General features: G+C 36.1%; 1 protein-coding gene across 1 annotated transcript; it reads left to right on the top strand.

The window, feature by feature from the left end:
- The first annotated feature begins 567 nt into the window (after nucleotides 1-567).
- On the top strand, nucleotides 568-7,115 carry si:dkey-220k22.3 (uncharacterized protein LOC796870 homolog). Its single transcript, XM_053484875.1, has 4 exons — nucleotides 568-688; nucleotides 1,189-1,222; nucleotides 2,977-3,036; nucleotides 4,987-7,115. Exons 1-4 carry the CDS (start codon nucleotides 599-601, stop codon nucleotides 5,412-5,414), a joined length of 612 nt encoding a protein of 203 aa, XP_053340850.1. The 5' UTR covers nucleotides 568-598; the 3' UTR covers nucleotides 5,415-7,115.
- Nucleotides 7,116-24,941: the final 17,826 nt, after the last annotated feature.

The following is a 24,941-nucleotide window of genomic DNA, read 5'->3' as shown; positions in this document are numbered from 1 at the left end:
TGTACCCTGCCTCGTGCCCTAAGCTTCCTGGGATGAATACAGGATGAAGCGGTATAGAAGATGAGTGAGTGAGTGAGTGAGTATGCAGAAGTGGGCTGCCATCAGTCAGCCCAGAAGATGATTGACAGCTTGAAAAATACTGACTTTTTACGTAATTGACAATAAAAGCCATGTAATTATACAGTACTTCACTGTCCCACAGCAAGATCTGACAAAACGATCTAAAAGCATCGAAGTGAAGCAGTGTTCGTGTTAATTAGTTTATGGATTAGCCGCACAACATGTGCATCTTCAAACAGCGCTTGTTTTGTTTTTGCGGGATGCGTGCATGTCTCATGCTGTTCAGCTAAAACCTCAGATCTCTAATTTTCTTCCCAGTATGAGTGGAGAGGGCTTCGTGTGATGCTGGAGCGCGTTCGGTGTGTCATACCGGTCCGCCACCCCCGCACTTCTTAAGTCTCAGCCACAGAGAGGGAGAGTGAAGGGGAGTGAAAGGCCGACTGGATGCGTGGGAGATCCCCTTAACTTTGTATTTGATGAGGTGTGCGCGCGCGCTGCGCTTCCAGTCTGTGTTGCGGCTGCGGAGGGGAGAGAGAGGATGGCGCACGCGGCCAGAGCGCACTGGATATCCTCATTCATCATGATGGCTGTAACAGCCTTCTGTATAACCTGGATCATCATATCCAGAGTAAGTACTTCTTCTGGTTTTATTTTTGAAGCGTAAGTCTGTTCTTAGAAACCCGCCCGACCCATGATTTGAAGAGAGAGAGAGAGAGAGAGAGAGAGAGAGAGCACGCGCGCTTATTTATTTGTTTGTTTGTTTGTATCACAGTGGAGTCTCATACTTTATACAGTTTTACACTGCTTTTATGATTTTAATGCACTAAACGCAAACGTGAGTATACTTTAGGAAAGCTGTTAAGTGTTCAGAAGCAGCTTTTTTGGGGGGCGTGTTTGCTGCGCGCTCAGGCAGGCGCGTAACCTGAGCACGCGCGCGTCCTCGTGCGTCTCCGCCTGTTTCGTCCAACCTGTCCACCTGTAGTACCGGTGTTGGTTTTGTTGTTGCGGTTCGAGTCTAGTTGTTTTAAGAAAGTCTTCAGTAACCGCTCTGTATAGAACTGGCATGTTTTAACTCACTGCTACTTTCTCTTTTTACATTTTTTAAAACTCTTCTTCTTCTTCTTTCAGAAGGAGATTAAACCCAGCACAAGCAAAATCAACGGTAGGTTTCCACCTGACTGATTGTATCTTCTCACTTTTACTCTAGAAGCTTCTTCATCTTGCACCATCAGGTTTTTGTTTCTGTACTGACAGTTTCAGCTTAACTTCCCAAAAAAAGAAATTTATATATATATATATATATATATATATAAAATATTTGCCTAAAAAACATTAAACCTGGTATGGTATTCCGATTGTGCCAGCTCACGTTTGTGCTTTTGCTGCTGCCACCTGCCCTGATCATGGTTGATTATTCGACAGGTTTTTCCCCCACACTGGGGAATTTAACAGGGTTTAAGTAGAAGCGTAAAGATAAAGTATTTTACAATGTTCAAAATGTTCCTAAATTAAAACATCAATTAGTGTAACATAACAATTATAAGCATATTTATTAAATTTCCTTCGTTATGTCCCCAAGGTGTTCGATTGAACATTTTTATAGAGGTCCATCTACAGTATATATTTGACCCTGTAACGACAATTTAATCTCTTGAATAAAATGGTAAAAAGTGAAGGGGTGTGAATACTTTCCATAGACATAAAAAACATTCCCTATTAATCCCCATAATATCAAAACCACTTCCCCTTGTGCCATCTGGGTGGCTCTGGTTCCTCGGGTTTTCCTCCGCAAGGGCATCTGTGCTGTTTCTGGCACCTGAACTTTGGGTTTCTGTTTAGGAACTTTAGAGTCAACATGAGTCAGTAAGACTGCATGTGATTTGATATGAGACACGGATAGAAAGGTTTGTTTATGGGAACACCTGCTAACCCGTGCCACGCGTCTGTCGCATCATGTCCATGGCTGTATACAGTTTAAGGCTTTGCATACTCTTACTCTGAAATGATGCAAAGTTTCATGTAATTTATATTTTACACATATTCATTATGTCAACACTTTAACTTTACATATGATTTAACAAACTTAACAGGTGTTGTTACATTGTATTTATTTATTTATTCATTAGCCATAAGAGTTGTAATATAACAGTAATGTAAGAGTTGTCATTTTAATTTTATGACAACATGAGTTAAAAAAAAACCTTTAAACATATTTAAAGTAGTATATTGTATTTTACAGGTTAACTATGAAACCCATGTAGGACCAAACTGCACTCATGTGCAGGCATGCATTAGGTAGTATTTGCTCACCACGTGCTTCCTTTGTCCTCGAGCTGTAGCTGACTGTGCATGCCTTTCATATAAAAAGAAATAAATATCTCTTTAAAGACGAAAACCAACAGTTAAAACTGAACAAGTCATTTTTAACGATTTCTTCCCCTAAGACACACTGACATTTACTTTTTGATTCTTATTGCTTCATTTACAGGAAATTGCCTTTCATCTTAGGGTCGTGTATCGGTGGTCTGTTAGTTTTTTCTTCCTTTCAAGATCTTATCAAGTGAAACATTTCCCTTAGTGTGTTATTGAGAATAATTCTAGCTTCTTCTTTTTTCATTTATTAATTTTTTAAATTTGCTTGCTGAACAACCAAAAATAGGACTGACGTTCTTTATAGACAGGAGTCAGGTGTTTTTTTGTACTTATTGTGTGTTGCTAATATGTGTTGGTGTGTGTGTGTTTTGCTTATTCGTTGTGCAAGCTTGTGGTGAGCTGTAGAGCTGTTTCCCGTAACTCTCCTTCGCTGTTTCTAGCAGATGCTTGGCATGACGCATGGGTTTCCTTTGTAAGTGTGTTACTATTAACCTGTAAATACGTCACATCAGATCTGATTTTTTTTTCCTCTCTGCCCTACAGGTACATTATTGGAAGATCTGTTCAAAAATCTACCCTCCAAAGCATTTAGTCTTTTTAAAGGTGAGGTTTAAGTGAACATTTAAAAGTTAATATAGTTTTTCCTTTAAGATTATTCCATGCCAGTAGTTATGGAGTATAGTTTTAACATCTAGGTTATTGACCACATTATTATACAATGCTAAAAAATGTGTTGTTTTGAAAACGTTCTTTGAAGTGGTAAATTGAAAATGGTCAATGGTCAATAGCACCTTTTAACCCTTTTATGTCCTGGCTTATTACACAGTTATGCATAATATCTTAAAAACATGCTATTCTGTAACTACTGTACATTATTCAGTGGCTGCCTTGAAATAAGTTCTTGAAAACGAATGTAGCTATCAAGGTGACAGCATTTGTATCCTAGCCATATAATCCTACAATTGTTTTTTTTTTTTTTTTTTTTTTAGCCCTTGCAAAAAATCCATGATAAATATTCAGTTCAATCAGCAGTCATTAGCAGGGAAAGGATGTGGGACGCAAAAGATGTAAAAGATGCATATTTGTTTCTGATAGTGGTTACTTTCGCTTTGTGCTGAATTCTGAGCTGTGAATTTGAGGGCTTGGTTTTGGGAATCAATGGAAAGCGTGTAGCCTGATATCTTCCTTTCATATCAGTAATGAAGGTGTAAAAACCTACGTAATTACTGTAGTACATCATTCTGTACCAATGCCCAGGTTATAAATAGTAAACCTTTTCAGTGCAGTTGAAAGTGCTTATTTGATAGATACAACCAAAACATTTCCGTAGTAAAGCAAACCTGTTTTATCAGTCACGAGGCTTTCACACTACCGTCATCTTCATCAACAGGTTTGTGTGGCGAAGTTAAATTTTTCTCACTTCTGTGGTTAAGATTGTGAGCTAAAGGTTTAAAAAGGTTCTGTCAGACTGTATTAGAATACGGTCAGAATATTAAATATTGCTCGCCAGAATATTTAGATTTATAATTATTCCAATGGATGTCATTTCATACTACTGTATCATGCATATTGTGCAGAAGTCTTTCACACATCATTTCTAAATAATAAATTACATAATGTAGATTCAATTATAGAACTTACTGTAGTACAAATGTTTTATTGTGACAGGCTCCAAAGATACAATTGAAAATTGCCTGTTTATGTAATCTCAGCAGCAGCCTCATTTCCTCTCTTGTCTGGAAAATGAAGAGTGTACAAGAAAGTCTGGCTGCTTGGAAGCAAAATATAAAGAAATGAGTTGTGGCTCAGGACTTTCACACAGTATAGTATATGCGTCCTTAAGCTGAGAAATGCTGTTGTCTTGCATATGAGAAAAGTCAGGTGTTTTTTTCCCCTAAATTGTAGTGCAAAAACAAATGCCCAGATGTTTAAGACTGATTAAGCTCTTGATACCAGTTCTGTGTGATGTGGTCTATTTATAGTACAGCAACAGTTTGGGTCTATTAATCTGATTGCTCGAGTGGCTGTGTGTATCACTCCACCCATCTGTAGCATCTGTCAGCCTGTAGATTCCCACTTCCTGATTTAAACACATGATTTTACATTTTCAGCAAAATGTACTTTTCAGGAATATAAATTTAAATATGAAAGTTTATAAGATGACGATCAAAAAAAATAAAAGAACAATAAAAGCACTTTTAACAAGGATGTACAAATTAGTGTGAGATAGATACAGTAGCTTGCTAGCCAACATGTTATAACTTAAGTATAGTATATATATATGCTGACAGATAATATATATAAATGTATAATATATATAATAAAAACAACCCAGGCCATTTTGTGTGGAAGATGTTAGTCGACTGATTAATTTCATGAGGTCAAACTGAATATCAGCAGGCTGTTATCACTTACAGTCAAATCAGAGCTGTGCTGGCATTCAGTGTAACCTCACTCTTGCTCATGCAGTGTTGCTTAAATATAAAGTGATATGTAAGTGATAAGAATGCTTGAGTGACTCCTTCATAAGTGAATGTTGTCTTTGGTATCCAGTGAAGAATTCCACCGCAGAGAAAAATCTTCTGGTCTGGGAGAAAGAGGAAGATGTCAACAATTTCTCCCTGAATGAAAGCAAAACATTGATAAAGGTGGAGGAGCAGGGTGTTTATCTATGCTATGTACATCTCACATACAGTCTCGAAAAGGATGGAGACTTGTCGAGCAAAGAGCTGGTTGACCTCAGCTGGGTTATGACAATAAATTTTCCTGAGAGTACAGAGGACTTCGTTGGTGCCTTTGACACTCGACAACTCACAGAAAAGGAGCAAGACGTCCAACTCTCAGGCTTCTTCCTGCTCCACTTTAAAGCAGGGAACACACTCTTCATATCATCACCCTCGAGGATGAGGATAAACACAAATATTTCTAAACCATTCTCCAGTTACATCACCTTTGTTCGGATTGCTGACTGGTCAGTCTGAGTAGGGACAAATTTCCCGTAAGTTCTTAAATCTGCTCTATGTTTGTTAGCTATTTTCCTTCTTGCCACTCAAGCATGACAGAGATATGACAACTCAACAAATTCGGAGTGTTTGCGAACAGAGGTGCAATATTTATCTAATTTTTTCTTCTTCTTTGTTTTGTTTTTTTCTCCTCCCCCTTCGTTACATAATGTTCCCGACTCATGATTTTCTGAGAAGCATGACACATTTTCCGCCCATAAGAGACAAAAGTGATTTTCACTTTGTTTCAGGGTTGTTATGACTCAGTTGAGAAAGAGCATCATGCCTGCTTCCTCATTTCTCGGTTTGACGAAATGAGCACACACAAACTTATTGTCACCTCCAATAGCTGCCGCAATTGATGCTTCATTACGTTTGTGAAACGATGGATCAGTTTTTTGGATGATGTTTTATGTGAAATCTTAAAGCAAAAAATTGAAGAAATAGGGATAGTTAAATAATATAATATATGATGAACTCTATCATATAATTCTCTTTGTGTTTTTTTAGAGTATCATATATTTACAACCTCATTTAAACCGAAGATAAAGCTATGCAATTATATAAATGCTTTAATCGTGGTGTTTATATATATATATATATATATATAGTTCGGGGAAAATATAGGTTTATCCATTTTTTTCTAAACACTCAATATGAATGATGTATACTTAACTGAGAGTTGAAATGTCGGTGCACTTCAGGTAGTACCACTGATGCTTCTTTTTCCTGAAAATTAGTATTTCTTTAAATGAAAAATTTTCAGTATGAAATTGAGATGAGGTATGTCATACCACTCACTCACTCACTCACTCATCTTCTATACCGCTTTATCCTGTGTTCAGGGTCTCAGAGCCCTGGAGCCTATTCCAGGAAACTTAGGGCACGAGGCAAAGAACACCCTGGACAGGGTGCCAATCCATCACAGGGCACACACACATACACTCACTCACACACTCATTCAGTATGTCATACCATAACACACTAATTTAGCAGCCATGAAGCTGAAATTTGTTGCATTGTTATAATTAACATTTATATATTTCGGAACCTCAAGTAAGTATATTTTTCTCTGAGTTGTTTGTAATAGGCTCAGGGTTGAGCTTAACGATCTTGATTCCCTGACTGAACTAATGAGTTAGTTATCATAAAGTCATCTTTAAAAGAAGGGTTACATGACACAAAAAACCATTTTCCTTGTTTTGGGTTTGTTATGAGTCAACTGAAAAAAAAAAACAATTCTGCAAGGTCAGATCAGATAGAGATGCTGATCAGGAGAAGGAAAAGCCTTTGTATTTAATTTAATTTTATTTTATTTTTATTATTATTAGACTGTGTTTTTGTTTGTTCCTTGTTTCTTGTAGTAAAGCAGCATTGGGTATGAGAAGTGAGAAAGATCCTTTTAATATTATTATTATTATTATTATTATTATTATTATTGCTGTGTTGTTTTTTTGTTGTTGTTGTTATTGTTGTTGTTGAATCCTGTTTTGACATTTGAGCAACTACTCCTCAGACATATTTGATTGTATATGATTCTTTTTTTATTGTTAGCTTAAACAATACACTCATGTTGAAAGATTGAAATGGACTACTGCCTTCGTTCTCAAACAGCTCAGTAATATTGTATTTATCTACTGCATTTTTTGTAAATGTGACTATATTTGTTATTTAAAGTGATAAATTCATTTCATAATTGCATCAGATCACTGTTTTTTTTAACTTTCTTAATAAAATTAAATATGTTAAATACTGTATATACAGTATATATATATAGTGTATGTATGTATATATAGTGTGTGTATGTATGTGTGTATATATATATAAATGGGAACAACAGGTTGCAAAGAAAATATTTTAAAAAATTGTTTGTTTATATAACAACCTCAGCGGCGACCTCATTTCCCCTCGCGTCTGTTCCAACCACTCAACATTCAGCATCACCAGTATACTAATCACCAGCCTGATCATCTGTCCTCATCTGCAAAAGGTTCTCACTAATTCATGCCATAATCACATAAATCAAAACCCTATTATCTCAGAAAGTACAATATTGCTCAACATCAATCAAAAAGTATAATACATACATTCAGAAAAGAGGGTTTATTTAAGGCTCCTTTAGCACAAATTACTGCATCAGTGTGGCATAGCATGGAGGCAATCAGCCTGTGGCACTGCCGAGGTTTTTTGAAGACTGGGTTGCTTTGATAGCAGCCTTCTGCTTATCTATATGAAAGTTGGGTTTTTCTCATCTTCCTTTTGACAATAGCCCACAGATTCTCTATGTGGGCTATTATGGGGTTCAGTTCAGGAGATATGTCAGGATGATGATGCTTTGATTGAATTTCCAAATCAAATGCAAAATTTACTCTAATCTGAAAATAGGATTTACTAACTATGGAGCAACAGTCCAGGTATTTGTCTCAGGTTCTGACATGTCTATGGTTTGAAAGTGGCTACTGTAGGATTGCAACAGCTGTAGTCCATCTCTTGAGGATATCTCTGTATGGTGACTCTTGATGCACTCCAGCGTCACACCACTCATTCTGAAGTTTTGAAATCAGCTTTCGTTTTAAATATCCAGCCATTTCTGTTGCTTGCGCACTTTTTCCTACCACACTTGTCACGTTCTAGACAACTTTCCATAAGTGCTCTTCAACACAGCACCTTGTGTGGCTTACCCTCTTTGTGAAGGGGGTCAATGATTATCTTTAATAAACAACTGTCAAATCAGCAGTCTTTCCCATATGTGTAATTAATAAAACCATAATATACCTAGTGTTTATACTGTATAAATTGTAGTCTGTTCAAACTAAAAATGAAAGAATCTAACATTTTGATTTTTATTGTCATGAGCTGTAAGCCATAATAATTGACAATAAAGCAAAAATGGCATGGAAAACTTGACTTTAGGTCTGGGGTAGCTAGTGGTTAAGGCATTGGAGTACAATCTGAAAGGTCCCAGGTTTGAACCCCACAACCAACCCCTTAACTCTCAACTGCTCAGATGTATAATGAGATCAAAATGTAAGTTGCTCTGGATAAAGGCATCCGCCAAATGCTGAAATATAAACTTCACATGTATTTGTTTTATTATTATTATTATAAAAATTTTATTGGGGATAACATTTCCACAGTATATACACTATATATATATATATATATATATATATATATATATATATATATATATATATATACTATATACAAATGGATACGGCTCTGAATTACTACTGATCAGAAAATAGGAGGTTCAAGCACCAACACCATGAAAACTGTTACTCTTGGTCTTGCTAACCACAAGACACTTAAATCCAACTGGTCCAGGGACACTGAATCATTGCTGACTCTGATTCCCCAACTGGTACATACAACAAATTTAACAAATAATAGAGTCACACTCTGTCACACTCACTGTCATGTTGTCACACGCTATAATGCTGAAAGCACTTTCATTCTCTCTCCATACTGTAATACATACACACCTACACAGACACACACAATCATAATCTCATACAGATGATCATCCTCTTGAGCACATTGTCATGTCTCTTACACTCCTACATATTACTCACACCTCCTTACACATACTGTTAAACTCTCTTGCATACTCATAATGAAACTTCTTAAACTTGCCATCATATCCTTTCAAACCTCTCTTACATTATTAACAGTATTAGAGTTTTATGAAGAGCATAATGTTTTATAGTCTGTATGTAAGAAGCTTGTGTTTTATCAGATTGGAGTTATAGACTGGTTTGAATTGATGCCAAAAAAACAGTGCAGGCTATTGCAGGAAGGAAAATGTTGCACATGTGTAGGGTTTTTAGAGCGCTAAAAATAGAGGAAGGTACAGTTCTGTGGGATGAGACTTTAATGCGCAATCATCATGCTGTAACCACATCACAGTTTAGTATAGAACTGAAATCTAAAACAACTGGCAAGTGAGAAATATATATGTATACAGTATATGTATATAAACTACTATATATAATTATATTAACTATATAAACAGTATATAGTTTAACGCTAGTGTAGAAAATGTTTTTGTCAGAAACATGTATATGTATAAAACATGTCATCTACATTATAGTTAAACTCATAGAAGCCTAAAAGCATTTAACGTTAATGCCTTTAGAACTCTCTCTCTCTCTCTCTCTCTCTCTCTTATTCTTTCTCTCTCACTTTAATTTGCAGTAAATCAACAAAATACAGAATTGACAAAATATTTCAAAATGAGTCGAATTCGATTCCCAGCCAGTTCCCGAACCCCAGCCACTGGATGCAGTGCCGGTCCCAAGCCTGGATAAAAAAAATAAATTTGAGGGTTGCGTCAGGAAAGACATCCGGCGTAAAACCTGTGCCAAGTTGTAGTGCGGACTGGGTATTCCGCTGTGGCGACCCCTTGCCGGGAGCAGCCGAGAGACTAACAACTTTGCTCTTAATAATACTTTATGTTTATCTATATACAGTATATTGCTCTCTTTCTCTCTCTTTCCTCTTTTTATAATACCCTTAAACTTTTACAAGGTTGGGACAAAACAAGGTACATCCATAAATAGTGGATGCTCTTAGCAGCCCCGGGGGAAATTTTGCAGTGAACAATCAAAAAATTATTTCTCTGAGAGGCCTTATGCAGTGCTGGAAAATGACCTGTTTTTATACACAATTACACAACACCAAAAGCTGAAGATAACGTAGAGATACAGTACTATTCAAAAGTCTTGAGTCACCCATAATTTCTTTATATGAGATTATCCAGAATAAATTAAAGAAATGAGAACGAATGTTTTACTGTCATAGACGGCAAAGTGCTTAAAGATGCTATATATATATATATATATATATATACCGTATATGTATATATATTATGTAAAAACCTCAGCTGTCATCATCATCTTCATTTGTTTCTCACAGGTTCAATCCTTAAGCTAGATGTTTTTTTTGTTTGTTTGTTTTCTTTTTTGCTTGAGTGATTCATAGGTCACAATGTGGCTTATCAAACAAAGAACATTCCCCTGGAACTGGTCTGATACAGGGACTGGACTGAAAATGTGAGCCAAAAAAAGTCCTACAGGGAGCCAAAAGAACGTTTCCTACAGACTGTATTAAATACAAGAAAGTCTGTCTCTTTAAAAGCAAAATATAAAGAATGAAGGAAATACAGTACACATTTTCACTGCCACTGCCACCATGTTTTGTTGAAGTCATTCAAAATATGATGGAGCGGTACAAAGAGAAAGAATAGGATCCCTAACCGGAGACAGTAGGTAGCAGTGCCAAGCACTAGTATTTGGACAAACTAATAACACTCAACAGGAAGGTGCCAAATAACTTGGCAGCCCAAGACAAGATTACAGGCCATGATGTACTTCCTCAACTTAATCCTCAGACAGTGTGAAGTACCTTAGTTTGTAGACTGGGCACAGGCGCTGTGAATGCGTTTAAAAGTTCCCTAGAGGTTCATGGACAGTATTGCAGTGTTTGGGGGCTCAATCCCAAGCTGGAAAAGTGAGAGCAGAGTTGTGTTAAATTTAACATAATATATTAAACCAAACAAAATATAAAACTTTTAGCAATTAAATTATTTTATTAAGTCAATCAATTAAATTGATTTGCTATAATCATGGATTTTCCTACAATATTCAAAATTCTACAAATAGCAAGAACACAATATTTTTGCTAGAGGTAGTCTTCTATTGCTCTTCATCTTTAGCATGTACTGTAAAATCAACTTACGTCATGAAAAGAGATGCTGCGGGTGATAGATGCCGCTGAGATGATAGCGGAGATGCTGACTGTTTTCAGAATCCTGACAAAATATTAAAACACAGCTTTCAATGCACTAGCAAAAAAAAAAAAAAAACAGGATCCTTACAGTATGGCTTGTAAACAATTTGTTACCTGAAATTTACCAACTGGCATCATCTTCACTTTTCTCGTAGCTGTCCTTTATCCAGCTGATTATAGCAGCACATTTGTTCTTAAACAAATGGAAGCAATTCTCCTTTAATGGAAATGTATTTACATATTTGTGTCATTTGATGCAAAATAAGAATCTGCAATTCAACTTTATACATTTTTGTATTCCTTTTAATAATAAACAACAAAATCACTTTTTGGAGAAGTTAAAAATTTTTTTGTTTGATCAGTCATCTGTCTGAACCAGCATTCTGTCAACCTACAAAAGCTACAGATGTTATGAGACATTAATCTTCACTTTATTATTTACAGATATGTACATAGAAATGTAGATAATGAGTTGGAATAGTAGTTTTACACCTGATAATTTTGGCTAAACAAGTGTATTTTAAGGGGAAAAAAAACTAATCAATGAAAGGTACTCATAAATAAGTAGCAATATTAATTTAACAAAAATCTTTTTTAAACTTTAAAATAAAAAAAAAATCCTAAAATGTTCTTAGTCTGAGCAGAATCATAAATATACTGTATGTACGCACATAAAAGTAATTCTACTTAATCAATTTATGATCATTTTATTAATAATTTGCAACATGTCTAACTACACAGACGGTACAATCTTACAGACTTACATAAGTACATAAAGTTCCAACATAAGCATTCTTCTCCTCTTTGGTAAGAACAACTTGTGATCTGGTTTACGACATTGCATGCATTAGATATAAATTTTCAGGGTTTTTTTTTTTTAACACACTTTCTCACAATACAGTACAAACAACATAACATCATAAATAAATAAATTATTACAGCAGCACAGCAGGTTTTCCCTGTGAAATAGTTGTGGATATTTTAACAGCCAAACATTTCAGGCATGAGTAACCAACTATTTTCTATTGTTTAAAAATTCCATAACAGGCACTTTTATTTTTAACAACAATAACAGCAAAAGTTCCATTTAATCGCAACTGCAAAGTCATTGTTGTGATTAGTCAAATTTGTAAAGTCCCTGATTCTTAAAGCAAAAGTTTAATCTTGAGTAAGTAAATATCTTCCATTCGGAGAATGCAGTGAACACTGGTACTATTTTTAGCAGGACATTTTTTATCCTTCTGACTCATACTTAAATAACGCATGTCATTTTTTATATAAGCGGAATGTTGAGGAAAGATTGACTTTGATAGTTCTCCGGTCTATTCACTATAGCCGGCATTTAAAACAGTAGTGCCTTGAGGAAGCCACTTATCAATCAACTCATTAGATGGTGAAATGTTCCGAGGTCCATTTGTTTTAAACTGAAAGTAATCTGTGATTTCGTCTGATTAATGATGCAATAATATCGCCTTGCCAAGTTCCTTTCAGTACTTAATACTAACTGTATTTTCCATTTCCCTGTAAGAATTTTGGCAAAATCTAATATGTTGTTTCATGATTAAGTTATTGTTGTCATCGGCATAGTCATTGTCGTCTATACCGCTTTATGCTGTATTCAGGGTCGCAGGGGGGCCTGAAGCCTATCCAAGGAGGCTTAAAGCACTAGGCGAGGAACACCCCGGACAAGGTGCCAATCCATTGCAGGGCACACACACTACGGGCACTTTGGGAACACCAATTAGCCTAATCTGCATGTCTTTGGACTGTGAGAGGAAACTGGAGTACCCGGAGGAAACCCACCAGTCATGGAGAGAACATGCAAACTCCATGTGCATGGGGACGGAAATTGAGCCCAGATTCTGAAGGGTCAAGGGGAGGGTCATGCTAACCACTACACCACCATGCTGCCTGATTGAATTAATGTTTTAGGTTAGGGTCCACAAAATGTGATTTCTGATTCGTTGTCATGACTTTATGACTCACTAACATGAGTACATAGAAAATCAGTATTTCTGAAACGTTTCTAAATCTGGCAGAACGTTTTAGTTTAGTTTGACTTTAATATTTAAACATAGCTTTATATTGATAAATGAGTCCAACTCTAGGTGGCACAGAGGCGTAGTGGTTAATACTGTGGCCTTGCACCTCCAGGGTCAAAGGATTATGTCCCACCTACTGTACTTGTACGTTCTCCCCATGCTTGGTGCGATGCCTCATGCCCTAAGTCTCCTGGAACAGGAGAAACACCCCCGGGAACACCCCCTGGATGGAACAATAACCAATTTCAGGACACCTTGCACAACGGAGGGGCAAGAAAGCTTCATAGCCATTATGTTTTTGAAAATCGAGGAAGGAAACCAGACAGGAAATGGCAATGAATTAAACTTGTAATTGAGCCACTGACCCCAGAACGACAATAGGAAGTAAAATAGCTACTGTTTAAACCACCTTGAACATGTATATTTTACTGTATCTGTAACTGGTTTTAGTTATGGTTTAGTGGTATTTCTCATGTAGATAGGCACGTGGCGCTACAGTATGTTATATAATGCACAAATTTATATGCAATATAACCTTTTTATATTCTTACTTCAATATGATTATTTTCAAACTTTTGAAATGTACAGAATATATAATACAATATATAAAATAATGTGTTCAAAACACTATATCATGCTTACACCTTGCCTGTGCAGCATCCAAATTTTTCAGTGTTTGCTCCATTTTTAAAGACTAATGATGCCACCACAAGGCTACCCACTGCCACTACACCATATGTTTGGGTTGCTGCTTAATGTCGAGTCAGGTCTAAGACAAGTTCCCCAGTCAAGGACCAATGAATTTATAATGCCTGACCAAAAAGGCACCATTTGTATTACTATAAGCAAATCATTAAAAGGCGTTAATTGTATACTTTCTGCAGTGATTAATGTGTTTCGGGCTGACAAGAATACTTTTAACTCTAATTCATACAGTGTAAACCTTCTTATATCTTGAACAACCATGTCAGAACATGCATCCCATGTTTGCCCATGTTTAGGACCCCGGAAGTATCAAATTATTTGCCCACCTCCAGCAAAGGGTTTAACACGGTACAACTTTCAAGAGAAATCTGAATGACGATGATCAGAGATTACTTAAAGTCTTAAAGAAGTTGCAGTGTAAAAAGTTGGATATCAGAGCTTTTATAGTGAAAAGTAAGAGCATTCCCACATGCACAATGCAACATGAGCTCACAGGATTGGGACTAAACAGTTGTGTGAACATAAAAAAACAATTGAGAAAAACAAGCTTAAATTTTTGATGGGGGGCATTAAGATTGGATTTTGGAGTAGTGGAAAAGGGTCATGTGGTCTGATGAGTTCAGACTGAAAAAGCATGAAGGGATGTATCCATTGAGCCTCTAGAGACAGCGTTATGACCTGGGGTTGCTTTAGTCGGTCAGGTCTAGACTCAGCAATGTTATACAATGACAAAGCACAGTTGATAAACTGAATGAACTAAATAACCAGGTCATCAGATCTATGGATTTTTTCTCAGATCATTAGTGATGGGAAGTTTGAATCATTTTAGTGACTCAGTTCTTTGAATCTCGTTTATCAAGATGAACAAATCTTTTTTGGAGTCATTTAGTTCATTTTGTTTTTTTGATCAGAAATGAAATAAAATGTTACATTTTTAATAAAAAGACCCCCAACACGTCCACATACGCAAATTTTGAATCTAGTTCCAGTAATGACAATATTACAATGCAGCTAAGGACATCATTATAATAAACAGAATGAGCAGCTCATCATCATATCTTCTAGTCCGAGTCATTCATTCTTTTCAAGTTACTGCACTGCGTAGCATCTATGGGAGTCACGTGACAAAAGAAAGAACGATTCGGATCAAAAGACTCAAAGTTACTCATTTCTGTTTCCTGTACATAACCTACGGGGGGTTTGCGATGCTTTGCGCATGCGCGCCCAGTAGAAAATGAACGAATCACTCTCCAAAACTACTTCTGTGTCATATTAAAGACTCGCTCAAAATAAACGAATAGTTCATGAACGATCTATCACAATCCCTGATTGCACAGGCATACAGTATTCCAGGACTCCAGGAAATTTGGAAAGAGTGGTTCTGGGAGCATGAGAAATAATATTTTTCCCCTGAATGTCATTGCGTATGTGCTGGAAATGACTTTATAAAGAAGTTGGACTCTCCTGTTTTAAATACAAGATTTTGGCCAAAAATTACAGCAACTCTGGATCTGTGCACTGTCATCAAGGCAAAAGAAAGTCCAACAAAAGGTTAGTGTGTGCAACTGACAGCTTACTTTTAGCCAGGCAGTGTATAAACCAAATGTGATCAATTTAATATTTAATTTATTTAATTCCTTGCACTCTGATATAGGGTGGGACTAGTCAAGCAGTGCTGGACGATCGGAGGTAATGTGGTCAAAACTGAGTAGAGTAGGCTAAAATTGTACTTAAGTAAGAGTAGCTGTATTTTAAAATAATAAACCTCAAGTAGAAAAAGTAAAAAGTAGTCATCCAGAATATTACTCAAGTATGAGTAAAAAAGTATTCGGTGAAAAGACTACTCAAGTACTGAGTAACTGTTTCATCATAAAGGCTGATTTCTTTTTTTTTATTATTATGTAAGCAGCCAGAAAAAACAATAAAATATTTACGATTTCTGACATTTCCAAATACTAAAATGAGTGAAATAAAATAAAATAAAAATAAATGAATGAAACTAAATATCCTTACAAAATAGCAAATTAAGGAACAAAAAACACAAATTTCCTAATCTCACTTTTTTCACAACATAAGCATGTATGTTTAAATAGATATACTGTATAATCACTCGCCTCCAAATGGCTCAGCAGATTAGAAGATAAGAACATGTACAAGAGGTCTCGATTTACCATAAACTGTGTCCAGAGGAACTAATGTAAGAAACTGTATTTTTAGCCTTTAGCTTATTTGCTAGTTATATACAATATGTTAACATAGCAACATAAAATAATTGTTGCTATGCAGCGTTTCTGTGTGATCATGTGACTACATGTGGTTATTGTTACTGCGGTTAATTGGTCAAATGGAGTCATGTGATTATTGTTGCTACATCTGATTGGTAAAAGACGGTCATGTGAAAAAAATAAAGAATCTAATGTGTAGAATAAATAGTTAGAAAAGTAACATGTCGAGTGTAGCGAATGTAGCGGAGTAAGAGTAGCATTTCTTCTATGCAAATTTACTCAAGTAAAAGTAAAAAGTATGGTGCAGGGAATTTATTAATTTTTTTTTTTAACATTACTAAATGTAACTCGTTACTACCCACCTCTGAACATGGTGCGGTGCAGGGGGTATACTTACATACGGAATATAAAAGCAGTATCATATTTACAGTTGTGTTGTATTGAAAATCCACAAGGCTGCAATTTGCAATATAAGACTAGTGATATCCAGTACAACAGCACGCTAGCTTGTGTGATATTGCCTATTTATACTGAATCAGAAGGTATTTTTATACACAGTAGCAATAGTGCTTGTTTTAATACATCAGCATTTGTGTACACCCTTTAGATCATAGCCCAGATCATGATTACATCACAGTGTTCGCTGGAGGCAAAACTTGGAGGCGTCAGTTACAGAAAATGCCACAATGCTCTGTTGTTCGTGCAAGAATCAAATGAGCAATGACCCATTAGGTTTTATTGCAGACTAGCTTTTACTGCCAGTAAAAAAAACCACTTTGCTTAGATATTAGGGAACTAGGAGGAACAATATTATGTGATTCTTTTGTAACTCTTTTAGCACTACAATAGAGATGTGTATTTTTTATGACAGCGCTCTCTTACTTAACTCCCTGTCGAGTAATGATAATGTTTACTGTGTAAACATTGCTGTGTAAGCTCAGGTTTATACCTGAATTTATTATAAAGATAACACTATAAAATCAGAATCAAGATCAGGTTTATTGACAATCCCGTTTTCACATAAGAGGAATTTGTTTTGGTAATGTTGTGAGAAAACTGCTTAAAACTGCTTATATGTTATTGCTTAATTTGTCTTCTATTCCACCTGTCCTGTACAGGGTCACGGGGGGCCTGGATCCTATCCCGGGAGACTTATAGCATGAGGCAGGGTACACCCTGAACAGGATGCCAATCCATCACAGGCAGACAAACAGTGCTAACCACTACGCCACCTTGTGGCCAACTATGCATTAAATAATAAAAGAACTGGGAAGCATTACAAGAAGATAATAAAAAAACAAACCCATAACAATAGTCCATTCTAAATATATATATATAGTACCAGTTAAAAATTTGGAAACACGTTTGGATTTATTTTCTACATTCTAAAATAATACTGGATTTTTTCAAAACTTTGAAATATCACACATGGCGTTAGGTGATTAAGTAACCACAACAACAGTCAGTTGTTATTTTAAGGCACGAAGATCCCCGGTTCTGGAATAGTTCTTGCAAAACCCATCAAGCACCATGATGAAACTAGCTCTAATGAAGACCTTCCCGGGAAAGCAAAATCAAAACTTCACCTCTTCTGCAGAGGAGAACTTCATTTAGAGTTACCAGCCTCAGAAATCACCAATTAACAAACATCAGATTAGAGTCGTTATGAAGGCTTTACATTTAGGCATTTGGAAGACACCCTTATTATCACATTATACAACTGAGCAGTTGAGGGTTAAGGGCCTTGCTCAAGGGCCCAACAGGGACAACTTGGTGGTTGTGGGATTAGAACCTGGGACCTTCTGAACCGTAGTCCAATGCCTTAACCACTAAGCTACCCCTTCAGCCTTGTTTTACAATGTAGTTAGACATAAAAATCAGGAACGACCATGAAGTTATAAGTTGTGTCCAAACTTTTGACTGGAAGTCTATATATGGTAAGTTAAAAATTAAAAGGTCTGTACGGGTAGTGCAGAGTGTCTGCACTCGTGTTGTATGTGTGCACCAAGTTCTATTAATGTAATGCACTACGTTGGTGCCTGGAATGTCCTCAGAAATAAATCTGTCGGTGGAGACCTTAGGTCTTGTTTATCAAGTCAGAGGGTAGTGCATGAAAAAGTTTGTGACTGATAGAGCAGGTCATGATGAACACTATGATGATAGTATAGAAATGTACCATCATTATGGCAAGTTAAACTTCTTGACTTGATACAAGTACATCCCCTGCTGTGCTTTTTGGTGAGAGTGCTGATGTTAAGATCCCAATTTTGGTCCTGGGTCATCAACCATAGAGATGAGCACAATCAGGGTTGTGTCGTCCACAAACTTTAAGAGCTTAACAGATTGATGATTGAAGGTGTAACTATTTGTGTACAGGAAGAAGAGTAGAGGTGAAAAAATGCAACCCTGTGTTGATGGTAAGGGGGCGTGAGATACATTATTTTCCCCAGCTTCACATACTGTATATCACATCCTGTAAGTCAGGAAGTCTTGGAGCCTGGCACAATCAGCTGGAAAAGCTTGTCCTGCAGTAGGGCTGGGAATGTAGTGTTAAAAACAAAATAAAAATCTATGAATAGGGCCCTTGCATCATTTCCAATGTTTACAGCATCCTCTACAGACTGTTGGCTCTGGAGGAAGTTCAAGAATGGGTTTGTAATGTCTTTAAACGGTAATCTGCGCAAAGCACTCAAATGACCTTATTACCACTGACGTCTTCAGTCAATACATACATCCTTTTGACCTGGGCTTTTTGTGAACAGGGCTAAAGGTGGAATATTAAAAAAAATATCTTAAGCGTCTCCGGAGATATGTTAAAATGTCCATGAAAACAAAAGCGAGCTGGTCAGCATAGTGATCCCACTGTAGATGGAGCGATAAACATTCACATTTTACAAGCACAGCAGAGGAATAGATTTATTGACTGATGTATATCTGACTCAGCTATGATAGGTGATACAAAGTGTATGCTTTTACGTTTTGTACAAAAGTGGTAAAGCTACTCAAAAGTGGTATAGTTTACTCTTACTGTTTGCGTAATTGGTTTCTACTTGTCTTTCCTAATTTTGTCTAGTCCTGAGTTTTCAGTGTGTTAGTGGTTGATAGTAATGTGTTAGTGTGTAATGGCGGTGTGTTAGTCATGTTGTGGAGCAGTACTGTAACTAAGGCCAGTTGGATGAGGGGACTAGTATCTTTGCTCAAGTGCTCCAAGCTGCATGTGACCTTTCCCAAGATTACCGTTCACGCAAATGCCTTAATTATCTGGGTCGAACTTCTATGGTGTTATTAGCCATTGAGTCCAGATTTCAGGGAACTAAACTCTTTTTGCAGAGCTTTAGAATGGTGTGAGTGTGGGTCACTCTCTTTTAGATCTTACCAGAATTTGATTGCCCTTTTTGTATTTTTATTTTCTTCTTTTTCTTCTTTTTTTTTCAGCAGCTCCCAGGGGTTGCCACAGCGGACTTTTTTTGTATTTTTATTAATAACGGATATCAGCCTAATTCTGCCCTGCATATGGGGTTTCTGTCCAACCATTAAAAGTATTTTGCAGAACTTTGCAGTTAGGGTTTTAATTGGATGTTTGTCCCATTTGTTGAATTGCTGGTGTTTGAGCGAGCCCTACTGCCATACAGGACAATGGTTTCTATAATTGATTATTTTAAGCCAAAATCTCATTTAAATTTGTCTTAATGGCTTAGAAAACTCTGCATGCTTTTTCTCTCTGTTTCCTCAATGCCAGTTTAAAGTTTTCTATAGAGCAAACTGTTAGTTATTAGTAGGTATAATTTTTGGAGTGTTCAGTCCTGTGTGTACCTCATTTAAATGACCTCATTTTAAGACCATTTATGTCAATATTTATTAAATAGTGTTTGACTTAAACAGCAGCCCTGTCTCACTCCACACTCCTGGGAGCACTTGTTTATTGTGTATAGACTTAATGGGACTGTATGATTTACTGTACCGTCTACACAGCTTTTTAGAATATCTTAGAATATCCTGGACATGACCCGTCCCAGATTACTGTTCACATAAATGCCCCAAATTACTGGGGTCAAATTTATCTCCACTATTATGGAATGTTGTTATTAGCCATTGAGTCCAGATTTCAGGAAAGAAACCCACACTCAGAACCAGATTAAAGAGTTTTAAGAAGGCGGATTGGAATTTCGTATATATAATTTCCTTATCAAGTCCTGAGGCTTTCTTTGTTTCGTTTTTTTCAACCTTGTTTTTTTTTTATTAATTTTGTTACAAAGCCCATATGAACATTACAGAATATCAAGTTATTTATCTTTACAGAGTATATTTCCCACCCCTACATTTATCAAAAAGAAAAAAACGTTTGAAGATACACAAATACAGTATATTTACAGTATATTTAATAAAAAATAATAATTGATAAATAAATAAATAAAAGTAAATAAATAAATTATATTTATATATGTATGTATGTATGTAGGTTATATACCTACATACATACACACACATACCCAAATATATATACATACACATACACACATATACACATATATGAGAATTCAAATTACAGTCATTACGTACCATTCCACCTTATCTGTTTACATATGGTTTAAAAGGGGACCACACCTTTTTAAAAATCTCCGCTTTCCCTCTGATTTTACATGTTAATTTTTCAAAAACAAGGTTGTCAGACATTTCTTTAGTCCACTGTGAAAGAACAGGCCTTTGGGTGTTTTTCCATACTAAAGCAATCACGTGTTTAGATTGTATTAAACTAAAAATCTATGAGCTTCCTTTTGCTTGCATTTACTTACACATTTTCAGGATATATATGCAATAAACACAGCTTTGGTTCCATAGGAATATTTTCACCGGTCATTTCACAAACCACCCCAAGAACCTCCTTCCAGAACTTTTGCAGCTCTCTACACTCCCACATACAATGAAACAGTGCATCCTTGCATTTTGTACATGTTAGAATGTTAGAATTAATCCTATGTAGTTTAACAGGGGTAATATATGTCCTTATCATCCATTTGTATTTTAGTATCTACACCTAGTATTGATAGATTGGGTTTGAGCTGAAAGGCAGGCACGCTCCCATTCCTCAACAGTGATATGCACCTGTAAATCTCTCTTCCACGCTGAAAGATATGATTGGGAGCCTCCTTTTAGTAGAGCCAGTAATGTCTTATATAACAAGGACACCATTCCTCTATCGTTCATGTGATTTAAAGTAATTTGTTTTAATATAAAGAGTTGGGGTTCCGAATAGGTTTTAATTCTTAAATACAAATAACTTCTAATTTGAAGGTATTTAAAAAATGTTTTTTGTGGAAGATCATATTTTATAACTAACTGCTGAAAGGTCATGAATGTACCTCCTTTCTTTATGTTTTTTACCATACATAATCCTTTCATCTGCCAATTTTTAAACCCCATGCCAAACTGATAGGGTACTCCTAAGAAAGGGATTAAGGGTGGACTTTCTAAATATTTTAACTTCTGCAGAGTATATATATGTGATTGTAAGGGGAGTGGCAATTCTTCCTTCTCAATATCGACCCAGGATGGTTGGTCTGTGGAGAAGTAAAACATGGCTGTTCGGAGCTGTGCCGCCCAGTCGGATAATTTTATGTTTGGTTCTTGAAGTTCTCCTCGATCGTATGGTAGGTAGAGGAGAGTAAGGCGTAGCCGAGGTCGTTTATTATTCCATATAAACCTGGAAAAGGCTTTTTTAAGGGTAGAAAATCAGGTATTGGGTAGTGGAAGAGGAATAGATTGAAAGAGGTATAAAAAATTTAGGCAGGATAGACATATTAATGATACTTAGACGTCCCGCTATGGAAATGGGCATTGTAATCTATTTTTCAGTAAAGGGTCATAATTAAAGGGGTCTGTATCATCTATATGAGGTGTTATTTTAATCACTAAATATGTGAAACCATTCGAATCACTGGTAAATTGCATATGACTTAAGGGGGTTCTTCTCTCTTGATCATTTAATAAAAGTAGAATACTTTTACTATTTTTGACTTTATAACCTAAAAATCTTTCAAATGTTTCCATAATGTTTGTGGGAATGGAGTTCTTCAGATTAGTTAGAAATAGAACAATGTCATCCGCAAACAGAGATATGCGATGATCGATCCCTCTCTCCTATCTTCATACCCTTTATGACAGGATTTCTTCTAATAGACATGGCCAAGGGTTCAATTGCGAATAAAAACAATAAAGGTGATAATGGGCACCCCTGCCTTGTACCTCTAGCCAGATTAAATATTTTTTGAAATATTATTATTTGTTATGACTTGAGCTATTGGTTCATTTTATAAAAGTTTAAGCCAATTTAAATATTTTGTTCCTAATCCAAAACGTTTAAGCGTCTCAAACAAGTAGTTCCACTCAATTCTATCAAACGCTTTTTCAGCATCCAAAGACAAAATAGCATGATCTTTAGCATTTTGTTTTTTATAGAAAACGTTTAGGACTCTACTCATACTACTCATACTACTACTCTGCACTACTCATACTTTGTACTGCATCCATCAGTTCTTCGATACTTAAATTGTTTTCCAGGTCTAATTTTGCTTCTTCTGCCATTTGGGGAAATTCAAGCTCATCAAAAAATTTATTCTGATCTACTATTGTATCCAAACATTCAGAATTATACAACCTTTCATAAAATAATTTAAAAGACTTGTTAATTTCCAATGGATCCCTCGATATTTGTCTAGGGATCCATTCTATAAATAGAATTTATAGCTCTACTTGTTTGTATATTTTTTATTTTCAAGCCAATAGCTTTCCCGATTTCTCACCTTGATCACCAGTAGGACTGTTTTAACCACATCAAGTTTGTAGCTATTTTATTACTAGTCAGCCCGTTGTACTGTGCTTTTAATGAAATATTTTTTTTTTGTTCTCAGGGTCATCAATATCAAAAAGTTGTAAATCCAGTTCTTTATTTTGCTGATCAAGGTCTCCCAATTTTTTATAATATTCTTTAGATTTACTTATTGTGTAGCTCATTATTTCACCTCGTATATAGGCCTTAAAGGCTTACCACTTCGTTCAAGCACTTGTCTGATCTGTATTAACACTAAAATATTCCTCTATTCTTTTGTCCATAAAATCTACAAATTTGGAACTTTGGAGCTAATTTGTTTGAAATCGAAATCTAAATAGAGTAGGTTCTAAGCTATTAAACTGTATTGTGAGTGAAATTGGATCATGGTCAGACAGTAAAATACTATCGTACCAGCATCTGTCTATTTTAGACAGCAGAGATAGAGACTAGAAAATAATCAATCCTTCAGTAAGTTTTGTGGGTATTTAAAAAACATGAATATTCCCTTTTATTAGGATTTAAGTGTCTCCAGACCTCTGTTAAATTTAAATCTTTTATACAGTTTTTAATAATTTTCCTTGATTTGTGATGGGTACTATCTATGCCTGTAGAGCGATCAAGCAGTATATCCAATATACAATTAAAATCCCCTCCAATTACATATTGTCCAGAGTATGTTGATACTGTATAGAAAAGGTTCTGATAGAAAGAGGGATCATCTTCATTAGGAGCATATATACCTATTAGTGCTACTTGTCTTCTCTTTCCCCCCCTTTTTCTCTTTCCTCTCTCCTCCTGTCTCCCCCTTTCACTCTTTCTCTCTTTCTGTCGAGCTACACATGTCGTTCCTGAGCTGCCAGTGATCCAGACTCCCTCTGCCCTCCGGACCTGTCTGACCCATCCTGGTGCCCCGCTTCTGGCTGAAGATCTCGTCACATGGATGCCCCGTGTGTCTCTCTGGGATGCGTCTGGTGTCTGGGAATGATTCTCTCTACCTAGAAAATGGTTCTGGCCTTGACTGGTGTTGCCAACTGTTTCTCTGGGGACTTGACAGTTCGATAGTTCATGACTGGAACTTCTTACAAGTCTACCTGGGTCTTCAATAACTACCTGGACTCCATATTAACATCAATTAACATCAGCTATTATAGCTGAACTGCCTCCCACCCTACACACTGCATAAATGCAGATCATTTACTGCTCTCTGTTTCACCCAAATGAGGATGGGTTCCCTGTTGAGTCTGGTTCCTCTCAAGGTTTCTTCCTATTACCATCTCAGGGAGTTTTTCCTTGCCACTGTCGCCCTCGGCTTGCTCACCAGGGACAAGACCATCTTGATTCATACAAATTCACATTTCATACAAACTTAAATAATTCTTTTGACTGTGTAAAGCTGCTTTGCGGCAATGAAAATTGCTAAAAGCGCTATACAAATAAAATTGAATTGAATTGAACTTGTGTGTTCACGATCAAACCATTAAGAATTATAAACCTACCCTGTGGATCAATATGTTTTTCGTGCAGCTGAACGGGAACCGATTTGTGGATAAGTATCATAACCCCCCGAGCATGAGAAGTAAATGGAGCAGAGAAAACTTGTCCTGGCCACCTTTTTGAAACCCTTTTTGAATTGTATCCTCTCTCAACAGATGGGTTTCTTGTAAAAATTCTTGTAAAAAAAACACCTGTTTCAGTTTGACCATCTTATTCAGTCCCCTTACATTCCAACTACTAAGTTTGAGCACTAACATACAAATTTAAGATTCAGTTATGTGGAATATGTTATGTGTATCCAATAATTTGACTGTTTGCTTAAAGAATTGAGTGTACACAAAACAAAAACAAACAAAACAAAAAAACAACCCCCCCCCCAAAAAAAAAATAAATAAATCAAATAAAATAAAATAAATTACCT

The sequence above is a fragment of the Clarias gariepinus genome, chromosome 24 (genome assembly GCF_024256425.1).
Source record: "Clarias gariepinus isolate MV-2021 ecotype Netherlands chromosome 24, CGAR_prim_01v2, whole genome shotgun sequence".
Taxonomy (NCBI): Eukaryota; Metazoa; Chordata; class Actinopteri; order Siluriformes; family Clariidae; genus Clarias; species Clarias gariepinus.
This window is presented reverse-complemented; position numbering and strand designations above follow the sequence as displayed.